The 15,806-nt window shown below is 48.6% G+C and overlaps 1 protein-coding gene across 1 annotated transcript in view; it reads left to right on the top strand.

The window, feature by feature from the left end:
- The window catches only part of Cdh13 (cadherin 13), a 949,947-nt gene that overhangs the window by 909,206 nt on the left and 24,935 nt on the right, over positions 1–15,806 (top strand). Inside the window, exon 11 of the mRNA XM_041650745.1 lies at positions 8,639–8,781. Within this exon, the coding sequence (XP_041506679.1) occupies positions 8,639–8,781 (143 nt within the window). The remainder of the gene's footprint in view (positions 1–8,638; positions 8,782–15,806) is intronic.

Raw genomic sequence — 15,806 nt, 5'->3', positions numbered from 1 at the left:
ACAGCTTTGAGGTCCAGTTCTCTCCTTCCATCGTGAGGGTTCCAGAGACTGAAATCAAGACATCAGGCTTGGCAGCAAGCGCCTTTACCCTCTGAGCCGTCTCATTATAGCCCTTGTTTTCTTTTAAGTAATAAACCTGGCATTCTCATATTGGACCTACTGTTTAGTTTAGGTCAGGCTGGCATAACAAAATACCATATCGAATGGATGGTTTATACCAAGGAAATGATTTTTATATGCTCTTGAGGCTAGACGTTCAAGGAATGCTGCAGACCATTCTTTCCTGCCCGGGGCTCTGTTCCTGCGTGTGAGCTGCTCCTCACGTGCGCAGATGACAAATGCATTGGCGGGGCATAGAATACAGGTGACAGAAAGGGCGTCTCTGCTATCTCTTCCTATCAGGACACTAATCCTGTCAGCTCAGAGGCTCACACTGTGACCTCACTTAGCTTCTCTAGAAGCCCATCTCCAGATACATTCTGGGATTAAGGTTTCCAGAACTCAATGGGTAGGGGTGGGTGCCAGGACCTCTGGTCTTTCATCAGGGCCGCATTCTGGCTTATCGCCATTGGGAGGCTGCTTATAAATCTTGTGACCCCTGCACTTCCTGAACCTCAGAAGTCCCATGAGCAACCTGAGTCTTATGTGCCCTCCCAAAGAGGGAGAGTTCCCGTAGGGGAAATAGCCCATAGTAGGCAGAACTGATACAAAGATGGGCGCAGGGGATATTAGCATGTCACCTGTCTGCACTGTGCGTACACCAACTGTCCTGGCATTTCCTGATCGACCACCACCATTTCAGACAGTCATCCGGCCACATCTGCTAGCGCGTGGTGTCTGCACAATGCGCCACTGTCTGGGTAACTCGACATTTTTGATAACAGTCCCTTAGCTTCTGTATAACTTTGCTCTGAGAGGTAGGGAGGGTGAAGACACTGTTAACGCTAGATGCTTCTGCTTAACAAGTGGGAGTGGTGCATTAGTCTCGGGCCTTTTCTCAGATGGTCACAATATGAATCTGTGCGGTCAAGTCTCTGAAAGGCGCTGCAGAGCAGGAGGGATCCCAGCCAGCTTTAACCTGGAACACTCCTCGTGTGCCCATTCGCTCACCCACTTAGTGTCGCCTCCCACTGGTTAAGGTCTCATAAGGACCCAGCCTTAGCTGGTCAGAACCTTGTGATGAAGAGGAAACCCAGCCTCTCTCAGGAGCCCCGCATCTTCTGGGCAAACTGCACTATCAAGCTGTATGTTGGTCTTAATTGTCAGCTTGCTGCAAGCTAGAGTCACTGAGAAGAGAGTGTCAGTTGAGGGACTGTGTACATCAGCTTGGACAGGGTGGCATGCCTGTGGGAAGTGTCTTGAATATCAATTGGAATGGGAAGTTACGCCCTGAGTCTGGGTGATACTCTTCCTAGGCTGAGCCCTGAACTGTATAACTGAAGAAAATTAGCCGAGCAGAGCAGCAAGCATGGGTGCATTTGCTTCCCTCTGCTCTTTACTGTAGAAGTCATGTGACCAGCTGTCTCAGGCCCCTGCCACTATGAGTTCCCTGCAATGCAGTGGAACCTATACCTGCGAGCCAAGTAAGTCCCTCTTCCAGAGTGGCTGTAGGTCGGGATGTCTTATCACAGTGACTGACTAGAACCCAGGCAGCTAGGACCATGGGCGAAGGCAAGTGTGTGCAGTCAAAACTGACCACCCTACCTAGCTCCCTGCAAACGCCCCACTCCTGCAGTAGAAGGCTGGGAGCTACTGGATGAGTTCGGATGAAGGCACGGTTGCTGTGCACTGCAGGAGGGAAACCTTGGAGCCTTCACAGAGCAGGTAGCGACTCACAACTTGAACCATGGACCCAGCCATGTGTTCCTCCTGAGCCCTCACCATTGAAGCTCCCAGTTACCTTTAGCCGTCCAGAGCCCTGCCATGTCCCTGCCCCTGTATCCGACCTCCCCTGCCCCCAGGAGCACAGCATCTGCTGGTGACTGCTTAGACCTCATGGTGAGAGAGCACCGCCTCAATCAGGCATCCTGCTGGGCCCGGCCTCCTCTAGGCAGCCTGCCAGATTGTGTCCACTGACCTTCAGTGCCCAGAGCAGGTTCAGCCATCTATCTTCCAAGATGCCCAGCAGAAGGCGGGCTCGTTAGCACCTTCTGGAAGGTGCTAAGCCTCTGCTCAGCTTGATGTCTGCTGGGCTCTAAGGGGCAGGAGCTGGCACAAAGCCATAGATGTCTATTAATCAACTCAGTAAGATCTCAGAACAAACACAGACCAACATCCATGCTGGCTTATGGCCTATCCTCTCCTCTCCCAGGGAACCTGCTGTTTTGAGAGCCTCCCTGAGGAACAGACCCAGCCAGACACCTCCAGGCCATTAGCATTAGTGAACTAGGGATGAACATGACCTACTAGCAGTAGAGATTAAGCCTATATGGAGAGGACTCACCAGAGCCATGTGCTGTGGACAGAGGGACTGTGTCCCTCCGAAACACGAGAAAACGGACCATTCTATTATTTTAAGGTGTGGAGGAGAGGTATGTGTGTGCATGCGCGCAGAGACCAAAAGACTCTGAAGTCCTGCCTTCCCACTTTATCTGGTTCCTCTGCCCCAAGTTACACATTCAAAGGCAGAAGTCACCAATAGCCCTCATCCAAAGAGGACAGCCAGGACAGAGGGACAGCTCCCAGTAAAAACTGAAAGCCAGCCAGGTGGTTTTGGCCCTTGCTTTTAATCTCAGCACTTGAGAGGCAGACCTCTTAGGGGCTTCACCCACCTTCCAAAGCCTCCCCTGACCTTCTGCTATTTGCTGCCTCCTCTGAAGCACCCACAAACTCCTCTCTAACCCTCCTCTCTTTGTTTGATTTCATGCAGCAGCTTGTCCCAGGTTTCCTTATGATTCTCGAACATTCCCACCATCATTCTGAACATCCTCCTAGGTGCTGGGTGCCTGTGTCTGGCGGAGGTGTACATTGTGTTGGTGTTGGTCTGATCCTGCGAGCTGGTTCCCCCCCACCCCTCAGAGATTCCTTGATGACTCTGCTAACCAAGAAGTAGCCAAGACTCACAAGGTTTAGGGGTTCTGAGATAATTCCAGACACAGCCGAGGAGTTCACTCATGCCCTACAAATAGAATATTCAAATGCAGAGCAGTCCCAAGGGACTCATTCATACTGTGTTCTTAGGCCTAAGATGTGTCTGCCAACATGAAATACAACACACAAAATACAGAGGAAAAGAAGGCAGATGAAAAGAGAAGGGGAAGAGAGTCTCCTGGCATGCTGGCCCATGCCTACAGTCCCAGCAGAACGGTGAAGGATTGCTCCTCATTTGAGGCTAGCTTTGGCTATGGAGTTAGTTCTAGGCAAGCCTGGGCTAGAGTATGGGACTCTGTCTCAAAACAAAACAAAAACAATACATAATTGTTAGGCACATAGAAGGTAGATAAGCCAGGCGGTGGTGGCGCACGCCTTCAATCCCAGCACTCGGGAGGCAGAGGCAGGCGGATCTCTGTGAGTTCGAGGCCAGCCTGGTCTGCAGAGTGAGTTCAGGACTGGCTCCAAAACTACAGAGAAACCCTGTCTTGGAAAAAAAAAAAGATGATAGATTACTGATAGACCATACATAGAGCAACCCTCGAAACCCTGCACACATCACAACTGGGGAGCCAATGGCGTAGAATGCCCAGCCCATGTGACCTGCTCTAGACAAACAAAAGCAGGTCCGAGCCTGGAAGAGAGAAAGCCAGGTTGGAACCACAGTTCTGCCAACTAAGACCTGTAGGACTTGGACAAGGACAAAGGGCTCTGAACCTGTTTCCTCGTCTGCAGCACAAGGGAATGGTCCACTACGAGGCCTCTTTGGGGGAAGGGAGGTTTATGGACAGGTGCTCCTACTTACAGGTCCTGCAGGAAGCAAAAACTGAGAACGGAAAATATTCGTCACTTGTGGCTTACTGCTGGGAAAGTTGTTCTCATGGCCCTTGCTGTGAATGTAACCAAATAACCATTATGTAATAATTAATATTCTGTTTCCTTATCAGAGCGTGTACTAGTTACTTTCCTCACGGCTGTAGCAAATTATCTAACCAGAACAACTTAAGCCAGGAAGCTGTATCTGGACTCCTGGTTTGGCGGTGCAGTCCATCACAGCGGGGTGGCAGGTACACAGGGCAGGTGTTCACATTGCGTCTCCAATCAAGAAGCAGAGAGAGATGAACGCTAGCACTCGGCTCCGCTTCTCTTTGTTAAATCCAGGATCCCAGCCTATCAGACAGTGCCATCCATTAGGGTTGTTCTTCCCTCTTCAGTCCCCCCCCCCCCGTTCTGGAAACACCTTCATAGAGACACCCGGAAATGTGTCCCCACGGTGATTCCAAATCCTGTCAGATTAAATGGAGGGGAGCCATCTTACTCGGGTGGCGCTCAGGGTTCTCTTGGCAGTTATGCCGCCATGCACCCCAATCCTTGTCTTTCCTCTGATTTTCCTGTCTTGCCCTCTTCTTTGTAATTGTCAGTTCACCCACCCTCTGCACTCCACACTGATCCTGGCCCCTGATCCTGGCTGAGCCTTCCAGTGCCAACACCCACACGAGGCCAGGGCTTGGCAGGAACTCAAAGCATGTCTGCAAGGCTACATTACGTACTGAAATGAGCTCCGTTCCTAATTTGATTCTTTTTTCCCCCGTAACAAGCAAAGTTCACATTACAGATAAATTGCCCGGAAATTTCAATTTAATAAGGCATATGCGTTTTCGGGTCCAGAAGCACAGAAAACATTTTGCAGACTGCTATTTTCATACTGAAAGGTTTATTAAAAGGACAGCTTTGAAAATGTCAGAAATTTACATAGTGTGTCCAGCCAGTTGGCTCAAAAGGGCTGATTTAACAAAAGTACTCAAAAGTCATGACGTGGAAGAGCCTGTTGGCGGGTGGCCTTGAGCTGGGTCCCCTGTGGGTCAGGGAGGAAGTCCCTGCCACTCCCAGCTGTCAGTTTGCGTCACGTGGGTAGTGTGAGCTGGCACAAGTACAGGACTTGGCAGTGTTTACCAATGGAGTAGCCCCTGGCCTCTGTGTCCATGGGGTGTGTTCTCCCCAAAAGTAGCAAGCAGAAGGAGGTACAGGCACACCCCGTCAAGGTGTCATGGAAGAGGCATCAAATAAAATAGACAAATTCAGGAAAACAAATAAAAATGATCCCAAGACACACAGATAAGTATGGACAGCTGATTGCTGTTCTCTCCCTCCGTCCCTCTCTCCGTGTGTGTGTGTGTGTGGTGTGTGCCCATAAACATATGTACACATGTATGTAGATAAAGGCAGGCATCAGGTTCCTCTTTCATTGTTCTTTACCTTATTTCTCCAAAAGACGGGGTCTCTTACTGAGCCTGTGACTGGTCAGATAGAGAGCCTCAGGGGGTTTTCTTTTCTCCCACCTGTCCTGCTGGGCTTAGAGACACACACCAGCACACCCAGCTTTTGAGGTGACAGGGGCAGCTGGACTCTGTCAGATCCTCACGCTTGTGCAGCCAATGCTTTACCACCTGAACCATCTACAACCCCCACCTGGCTACTTCTTTTAATACTTATTGTTATTACATTTAGTTACGTGTGTGTGTGTGTGTGTGTGTGCTCATGCATGCACACCTGAGTGTAGATGCCTACAGAGGCCAGAGGCATTGGAGCTCTGCAGATGGAGTTCATGCTGGCAGTTGTGAGCCACCTGATGTGGGCACTGGCAAACCAGCTGGGTCCTCTGCAAGAATAGATGCTCCTTACCTGCTAACCCATCTCCCTAGCCCTTATCAAGGTCTCATTATGCAGCCGTGGCTGTCCTGGAGCTCCCTATGTAAACCAAGCTGGCCTCTGAGTCCCAGGGATCCAGCCACCTGTGCCTCCCAAGTGCCAGGACTAAAGGAGTGTACCACCACACCTATCCTCAACTGGGCTACTTTTCAAAGGAGAAAAACAAGAGAGCATAATCGTTCAGAGCCACGGAAGCCCTGGCTTTCCCTAGACCCCAGGCATCTCAGGCTACTAACACTGGCATCACAATGGCAGTGTGGCTTCTGAGATCATGATTCCATGTACTGATATCCACCCAACGTCTCTGGACACAAAACAGCAAGGCACCCTTGAGTTCACTGCAGAATCGTAGCTTCGAAAGACAAAAGGTAAATGACGTCGAGAGAAAAACAGCGCTGATGGCAGGCAGGCCAGCCTGAAAGCTGGAGCACTCAATTCCGTTTTTATTTATGTTATAAACTGAGTTGTGTGATGTGGGGATAAAACACGGTCCATTTAAAATACTCATTATTTTAAGTCTGCTGAACCACAAGTCACTGCTGGATCCACCGTGAACCTGCCACCTGCAAAATGAGAAGCAATTGTCACCTCTCTGGATTTGTCCCTCTGCACAAGTATTCCCACTGACAGAGAATAAAACTCAGCCAAGGCGCTGAAGGTGCGCTTGGTGTGCACGCCTCCAGTCCCAGCACTCGGGAAGCCAAGGCAGGAAAATGTGAGTTCGAGGCCAATGTGGTTTACATAGTAAAACACTGTTCCAGACACCAAGGGCTGGGACGAAGTTCAGTGGTAGAGGATCTGCCCGGCGTGCACAAGTCTCCAGGTTCCATCTGACTGTGCATCATCCACCAGGTACTCGGCTTGGCTTTAGGGACAGTCCCTACCCCTTAGCATGAGGACCAGACAGCGTGCCGAGTAAAGGCCGGCCCTGGAATCCAGTGTGGCAGCGCTGAATTCAGTCTCCACTATGTCTTAGCTGAGCTACTTTTGGCGAACGGCTCAACTTCGGTTTGGGGTGTTGCTGTATCTTCTGATCAAGGTGATGCAGTACTGTTTGGGTTGTTGCGAATCACAGGGGCAGAAGTGTGTCAGTCCACAAGTGTAGCCCAGAGTTGGGCACAGATATGGAATCCTCGCTTGCTTTAGTCAACTCGAACCTCATCCTCACACCAGACAGCTTAGACAATGGCTATGGTGGCCAATCCGCAGAGCCCACATTAGGCTGCAGCCAGCAAGGACCTGTGTTGGGTGATAAGTACCTCCCAGTTATGACACAGGGTAGCTGAGAGAAGCTGTCAGAGTGGTCTTGAAAAACAGTGGAGGCTTGGCAGACACAGGTGTGAATCGCTACTGGATGGAAGGCTGGTGTGTTAAGGCAGTGTTCTCAGGAGTGAGTCTCTCGTTTTAAGGAATTCTGAAGTGACCGTTGAGGTAACAGGGGAACAGCATTGGCCTGGAGCACTCTCTCCGTCCATCCCAGGATGGCCACCACTGTGGAAGCCTTGCTCCCAGAGCTCTGCAGTGAGGGACAGTCACATGACATCATGTACAAAGATGCACAGTGGCTTCGGGTCCTAGTGAACTATTGGCATAGCCACAATCTAAAAGCCACCTCGCTCTCAGGTGCCCTGTGAGGAGTCTGAGACTCACGGGGGCTTCTCCACATGCACAGACCCTGCCACCAGCCATCCCCAACGTACTGATGAGGACACAGCAAAAAGCATTGCCCTTCTGGCCTGGACACACTTGGGTGTCCTCTAGACTTCACCTTGGTTTCCTTATCTGTGAAGAGAGCAATAGCAGCACCGGGCAGGCAAGCTTGGTGTGCAGACCGGCAGGCACTGTGTCAGTAGGAGTGTGCCAGACCACGAAAAGTCCCAGTGTGACGCAGGAGGGTACCATAGTAAGTACAAGTCTTATTAAATGGGTGTCACATGCTGATGCCGTCACCGGAGAGACAAGAACAGAGATCAGCCTTGGGGGATCTTTTTATATTTGCTGCCCACGTTTTTAAGACAGTGGGTTCCACTGTCCAGGGTCTCACAGGTTAGGCTGGCTGGCCTGAGTCCCTGGGATCCCCTGGTCTCCATCTTCCCAGAGGTGGGATTAAAAACCCATGTTACCACTCCGGTGTGGTTTTTTCCGAGGGTTCTGGGGATCAAAGTCAAATCATGTTACCAACTGAGCTATGCCCCCGCCCTCTGGTGCCCATTTGTTGCCCGTGGAACAAAAATTCCCGAGTCTGCAGCAGTCTCAGGAGCAGGACCTGTGACCACCAAGTAAACATGCTCATAGAAAGGGAAACCTAACAATGCCTCCGAACTGAGTGTTCCCTCATCTGCTTGTCCTCCGCATTCGTGTGTCCCCTCCTCTAACACTGCCACCCACCCCGCCTTGGTTCAAGGGTGGCAACTTCTATGATGTTCCTGAGGTTACCCTTGCTCAGAGGCAATGGCTACTCCGAGCAGCTGTCTGTCCTGTCTGTCCCTTCAACACGGCACAGCCTCCATCTGCCCCTGCAGGAAGTGTGCACCAGGGTGTGCCCGAACAGCCTGGGCTGCGGCTGAGGATGGCTGTGATCTCGGCCTCTGTGAAAGCCAGGCGGATCCTAAGAGCCTCTTCCTCTGAGGTCAGCAGCAGCAGGAAGGGGCATGCCTGGTACCAGTGCAGCACAGAGCATGCTCAGAATGACTTAACCAATGAGCACCTGGAACCGAAAGGTTTGAGGGTGGAGCTAAGCACAGCCTGGCACTTAGCCAAGGAGCCAAGGCCCGTGCTCATCACCTACTTCTTGACTCTAATTGGAATACAATCTGATGTTTGGGATTTTTTTCCTCAGGTACTCTGTTTACAAGGACCCAGCAGGCTGGCTCAATATTAACCCCATCAATGGAACTATTGATACAACTGCCGTGCTGGACCGGGAATCTCCATTTGTCCACAACAGCGTGTACACCGCCCTGTTCCTGGCCATCGACAGCGGTGAGTCACTAGGAAAGGACTAATTGGCGTGTGCTCGTCATGTTCAGATGTGTTTATTTTTGTATGACTTTTCTGATATATGTGTGGGGTATATGGAGAGGAAGGACATGAGTGGGGACAGAGAAGCCATTACTACACACACACTTATCCTGTCAATGGTATTCCCACCCCAAGGAATTTCAGTCTTTGTAGAAAGGCAAATACGTCCATCCAGGGGTCAGAGGGGAGGCCCGCCGTGCTCTCTCTGGGCTGGGTCCCAGGCTAGGAAGCCACGCTGATGCCATTCATCTCCGTGCTGTGTTCTCACCTGCAAAGAAGGTTCTGGGATAGAACGGGAGAGGACATCGCTGACCCCAGGAACTGTGGCCCCTGTGGATTTTCCCTATTATGTCGCAGTTCCATGGAAAGACATTGGATCCTCCCAGCCAGTCACTGCATAGTAACAAAACGCTGCTCCTGCAAAGGCTAGGAATTCAGTATCCCATGCAGACCTCACGGGAGATGCTGGGGACACGGCAGCGAATGGACGAGGACCTCTCTCCTGAAACAAGCAGAGCACTTGGCACCTCGGGCACTCTCTGCTCTCTGGGGTTTAGTCTGTGGGGCAATGGCAGACACAGAGAGAGTCCTTAGAAGACATATGCTCATCTGGACAAGCCCAATCACAGAAGTGGATGAGATCAGGATCTGGAAGGGTTGGGGAGATTGTGAAGTGCAGGGCTGGCAGGGTTTGCCATGAACTTGTCACTGGGGTCTCTTATCAGGCTGCGTGTTTCCAAGTTCAGGGTGTCTCTTCTACAAACTGAATATTTATAGGCAGCCAAGCAACAAAAGATTTTATTCAGAAGCAAAAGGGACACAGGGTGACAGTTACACCAGAGTTGTCTTGGCCTTCTTGAGGGTTCAGAAGGAGGAAGAACTGGTTCAGGGATGGAGTACGGGTTGTTTTGAATGGCAGGCTTGGACTATGGGAGATTTTACTAGCAGTCGGTGTCCTTTCCCATAAAGGCATCTGATCATGATTATATTCATGACCAATCGTGCATATACAGGAGGCAGTAAATAGAGGGTTCCCCTAAAAATTCACTCAGAGGACACACGTGAGCAAGTCCAGTGCCTCTCGTTCAGGACATATCTCAGAATGTGCTTGGTCACAAAAGGGGAGTTACCAAGAGTTTCTAAGGAACTATAAGTTGAGTGATCAAGTTACTTTGTTTAGAGAGAGGGTGTGTGCTGTTCAATACAGGTAAAGTTCATAGGTTTCTGAGTGTATTGTTAGAAAAGGGGTAAACGTGTATATGCCGGTATGTGGGGGTATATGCAGCGTGTGTGCTGCGTATGTGTGTGCATGTGTATATGTATACATCTGTGTGGCACGTGTACGGTGCATGTGTGTGTGGTGTGTCCATTGCGTGCATGAGCATGTATGCATGTGTGTGTGTGTGTGTGAGCGCACGCGTATGTGTGTAAATCCCAATGGCTCAATGGAATCTCGGATTACTAAAGCTTCCCTACACTTGCCTACCTTAAGCTTGTCCCAAGGGCAGGGATCAGGGTTGGGGCTAAGCTGAGATGTCTTTGTATCAAATACACACACACAATATCTCTTCCTAGTTTTTTTTTTTATTTTACAGTTTTGCTTTTAAGAGTTAAAGACTGGCTTTTGAGTCTTCCTCTGTCAAGACTCTTTATGGCCTCTATCTGTTTACCTATTGGGCTCAGAACAAGGCATGAACTAAGAACTTTCAGCCCATCTCTCCATGCTGGGGACCCGTGCATGAACCAAGCGTGAGGACACACATGGTACAGATGCGTCATCAGTGGCATACAATAGAGTGACGTCAGCCCTTGAGTTCCACCTGGACTAGTTCTAGTCAGAGCTAAAAAAGGAGTAAGAAGAGGCTGGGTGCCTCTAAATGTGCTTGCTGCCAAGCCTGGGGACCTGAGCTCATTCCCAGAGACTCGTATAGTAGGAGAAATAATTTCTGCAAGTTGTCTTCTGACTTCCACACATGTGCTGTGGCACATACATGCACATGCATGCACATACATGCACACACTCATACATGTGCACAGGCACGCACACGTGCATACAAGTGTGATTTTTAAAAAGTGTAATATCCAAAATCATATTGCCCAGTATGGAAGTATCTCAGAAGTAAAGCCCATGCTTAGCACACAGGAGGCCCTGGGTTCAATCCCTACCCCACAACAAAAGGATAAAAGATTCCTCTTAGGTCACCAGTTTCTTACCTTTGGATTTTTTGGTCCTTAACACTGCTGGGGTTTTCTATGTGGCTGAGTAGCTGTCTAGTTTCTAAGGGTACCCTATAACCACGTGTTTCTGCAGGAGGGGCCACAGTCTTGCTTGTTTTCTCGTGGTACATTGCACACAGGGCACTGTGCGGCCTGTTGAACTCGGTGACTCGGTTCCCATGTAAACCAAGGAGGCTTACTCCTGCTTTGGAGCATTGCTGTGAGGAAAGAGAAGACACCAAGCCCTTCCGACCCCCAGAGAAGCCACATGCACTTGGCTCCGTGTTAGGCACACCTGCTCAGGGCAGGGTTCAAGTAAAGAAAGCAGAGCCGAGACTGATCCTCCTGCACCCTAGAGAAGTCCAGCCAGCAGTGGACTCCCGCCTCTCTCTTAATCCTAACATCAGATAAGGAAATTTGAAATCTGTAGTCACAGATGTTTCCAGAAGATAGACACGTCCCCAGAGGTGTGAGCAGAAAGCAAGTTGGGATTAATTACTACACGGGACTGTAGTGAGGGATGATCTTATGAACGGAGCCCCGGAGAGTTAGAGAAGGATGGACACGCCCACCTGGCAGAGGCCTTGTTGATCAGAGGGAGTTGTGTGTGAAGGCTGCTTTGACACTTGCTGGAGACTTATCTACGGCTATTAGGATTATCTGGGGAAAGCCAATTTATCCAGCACACTAACAAGTGTCTCAGCTTTATCCAAAGTGAACACTTATGTTTATTAATTTTCTACAAATTCAGTTTATTTGATGGAATGAAAGAATAAGGATCTTGTCATTTAATGCCAGGAAAGCTAAATCTCCAAAGCTGATTTCCTGGAGACGGAGAGTCACCCCGGAATTTGTGCCAAAATACAGTGATAAAATGCCGGGCTTTGGGCAGTGCCAGGTAGGATACAGCCTTGCTACAAAACTAGAAAGGTCCAGAAACACCCATAACCTTTGCTTTAAGCGTATCAAAGCTACAGACACAGCCAAGTCAAAGGAACTACACATCAGAGAGAGAGGAGCTGGTCCTAAAACAGTGAAAGGCAGCGGACTTGGGGGTGTGGTTCTGGGTTAGAGTCAGCCATGCCCCTCCTCCGACCCCAGGAGAGAGGGAAAGAAACCAGAAACACCTGTAAGAGTCAGGTGGCGCCAGAAAGGGGAGGGGCACACTGCAAACTTATGCTTTTCCACCATCATTTCCTTTTCTGCATATTTTTAAGTTTTTATTCATGTGCATGCACACAGGGTTGAATGTGTATGTGAACATATGTGTGGATGATCAAATCTGTACGTGAGCATATGTGTGGAGGATCAAATGTGTACATGAACATATGTACGGAGGATCAAATGTGTACATGAACATATGTGCAGAGGATCAAATGTGTACATGAACATATGTGTGGACGATCAAATGTGTACGTGAGCATATGTGTGGAGGATCAAATGTGTACGTGAACATATATGTGGAGGATTGAATGTGTATGTGAACATGTTTGGAGGATCAAATGTGTACATGAACATATGTACAGAGGATCAAATGTGTATGTGAACATATGTGCAGAGGATCAAATGTGTACATGAACATATGTGTGGAGGATCAAATGTGTACGTGAACATATGTGTGGATGATCAAATCTGTACATGAGCATATGTGCGGAGGATCGAATGTGTATGTGAACATATGTGTGGATGATCAAATCTGTACATGAGCATATGTGCGGACGATCGAATGTGTATGTGAACATATGTGTGGATGCCCCCAGAGGCCAGAGAGGGTGCCGAGTTGCCTGAAACTGAAGTCATGGAAGGTTTGAGCCGCCTGACAGAGGTGCTGCAAATGAACTGAAGTCCTCTGCAAGTGCTCTTAGCCATTGAGCGGTCTCTCTTCAGCCGCCATCTCAGTGGACTATCTAAACTTCCTGTAGTCTCACAGGAAATACAAGATGAACTAGAGGCGGCCAACTAACTTCTCATTTAAGACCCCTGTCTGGTTCTGAAGACACTAGGAGTGGGGACGTCAGATGGCTGGAGAGATGGCTGTCCTCTGCCGTCTAGAAGAGCCGTGGCTCCTGGAGCCTTCAGGAGCGGAGCTGCTCTAGGCTCTCAGGCGAATGCCAGATGGGTCTTGCTAGATGCTAGATTTGACCACAACTAGTTAGACTAGAGACAACTAGTTAGACTTGAAGCCCAGCCTCACCCAGCTTCCTCTCCAACCCAGCTGGGAAAACAGGGCCTCGTTCTGTCCGGGGAAAGTTCACAGCAAGAAAGAGCCAATTCACTCCTATACATAATGTAAAACAACTCAATGTAATACAGTGGTTCTCAACCTGTGGGTCACATCCCTTTGGGAGTCCAATGACCCTTTCACAGGGATTACCTGAGACCATCGGAAAACAGATATTTACATTACAATTCATAATAGGAGCAAAATTACAGTTATGACGTAGCAATGAGAATAATTTTATGGTTGTGGGTCAACACAACATGAGGAACTGTGTTAAAGGGTCACAGCAGTGTCAGGAAGGTTGAGAAGCACTGCTCTAAGACATCACTGAACCTGCAGAGAAGGAAAGTGTGTGAGCATCTAAGGAAAAAGCAGATTTGTGGGAATCAAGATATTTGAGTCAGCACGTTCAAGGACTGGACTAAAACAAGAAACCCCGCACCTGACATTTGGGGTATATGAGAAATAATCAGAGGATTGTTCCAGATCTGAGTGCACCAACCTCCAGGAACGGAATGAGGATTTGTGGTGTGTGGTACAATGTTATAGAAAATACCTAACAAGAAGCACCGAGAGTAAAGAATGAGACATTAGTGAGGTATACTCAGAACTCTTCCAACCATTTTCTCCACACACCTGACGAGAAGCAACTTAGTGGAGAATTAGCTAAAGAGGGTGTGGTCCGTCATGGCAGGGCACGCGTGGAAGTGGGCAGCTCCGTGACATGGAAGTGAACGGTGACTGCTGGCCTGTATCTCACCATACCGGAAGGCAAAGGACTCAGGATGGGAAGAGGCTAGAACCCTAAGACAAACCGCCTCCCACCCCTCAGAGAGAGCCATTTCCTCCAGCCCCACCCTGCCTTTGAGAGGTTCAACCACCTCCCCAAAAACCGCCACAAGCTGGGAGTCAGATGTTCAAACACATGAGCCTTTCGGGGACACCTCACATCCGAACCGTTACAGGGTGTGCACGCAACTGGAGTCATGGGACAGGACATGATGTTGGACGGGGTAACTGCTGAAGGCATGATCAGACACTTCCCCAAACTGCTGGAAGACATGGACAAGTCCAGAGAACCACAGAGAGGATGAACATGAGGGGAACATATTCCAGGGCGTCATAGCCAAGCTGAACAAGATTAAATACATGGAAAAATGTTCAAAGAATAAAACCACAGCTCCTCGTCGAAGCCCGGCCTTAACATTCTCAGAACTCTACTTCTCCTCCCCCACACTCGAAAATAAAAACAGTGTTAGTTAAATTTCTCATTTCTGGGATGAAATACCTTATAGGAACAACAGACGGGGAGAGAGGTTTATTTGGGCTCAAGGGATATAATCTGTCGTGACAAGAAGACACGCTAGCCAGGGAGTGGGGCGACCGCACATAAACAGACACAAATAGACGGGCAAATAAGTAATCTACAGCGTTAAGTGGCCTCGGAAGAAATCAAATAATCTGAAATATCCCAATATTTATGAGGGAAAAAAAATCCTTGTTGAAATCCTTCCAACTAAGCAAACCTCAGGCCCAGATGGTTGCTGTGTGTTTCCAAACATTTGAGACAGAAGAGGACCAACCTCACAGACACTTCCAGAAAAGACAGAGAAGGGACTTTTAGCAACTGTTTTTATGAGAGCATACTTTCTCTAAAACATGGCAAAATCTTGCAAAAAAATTAAAATTGCAAACCAATCTCACAAGCATAAAGTTTAAAATCCTTAAAACATTAATGAGCCCAAGAGAAATTATAAAATCATCCTAATTGTGGATTTGAGATGGTTACATATTCAGGACTGGAAAGATGGCTCAGCAGTTCAAACCTCTTGCTGCCCTTACAGAGGACATCAGTTCTGCTAACAGCACCCAGGTAAGGCGACTCAAACACCTGTTAATTCCAGCTCTAGGGGGAATCTAGCGCCCTCTTCTGGCTTCTGCGGGTATTATATTCAGGTGCAGAGGAGTGGTATGGAGAGATGAGGGAAGAAAGAAAAAGGATTTATATATTGAGTCATGATTTAAATATATACATATACAACATATAAACAAGACATACATATTATACACACACATATACAAACTAGGAAATACCCTAATCTGACTAGAGTTCACAGGAATTGCTACAGCTTTAGCCAACATCTTGCTCAATGGTGAAATACTAACAGTTTTTCCTTGAGATCAGTCATCTTCAGAGCAACACGGGGAAAAACAGATGCCAGGCTTGAGTAAGAATTAAAAACAAAAAACAAAAAAAACAAAAAAAACAAAAAAAAAAAAAACCTCTTTCATGGAGACTGTCAGTGAATTTAACAAAGTTATCAGAGAAAAGATCCGTAGAAAAGTGTTGGAAAGTGAGTTTCTTTTTTGAGACAGGGTGTCACCACGCAGCCCTGGTTGCCCTTGAACTCGCTATATATATTCACCTGCGTCTGCCTCCGGAGTGCTGGCATTAAAGGCGTGTGCCACACCATGCCTGGTGGAAATGGAAATTTTAAGAGCTTCGATGGTAACAGAAATCCAATCAACAATATTGAAATGTAAAGAC

The sequence above is a fragment of the Microtus oregoni genome, unplaced genomic scaffold, assembly GCF_018167655.1.
Source record: "Microtus oregoni isolate MIOR12 unplaced genomic scaffold, Mior012 000004F_ref0000308, whole genome shotgun sequence".
Taxonomy (NCBI): Eukaryota; Metazoa; Chordata; class Mammalia; order Rodentia; family Cricetidae; genus Microtus; species Microtus oregoni.
This window is presented reverse-complemented; position numbering and strand designations above follow the sequence as displayed.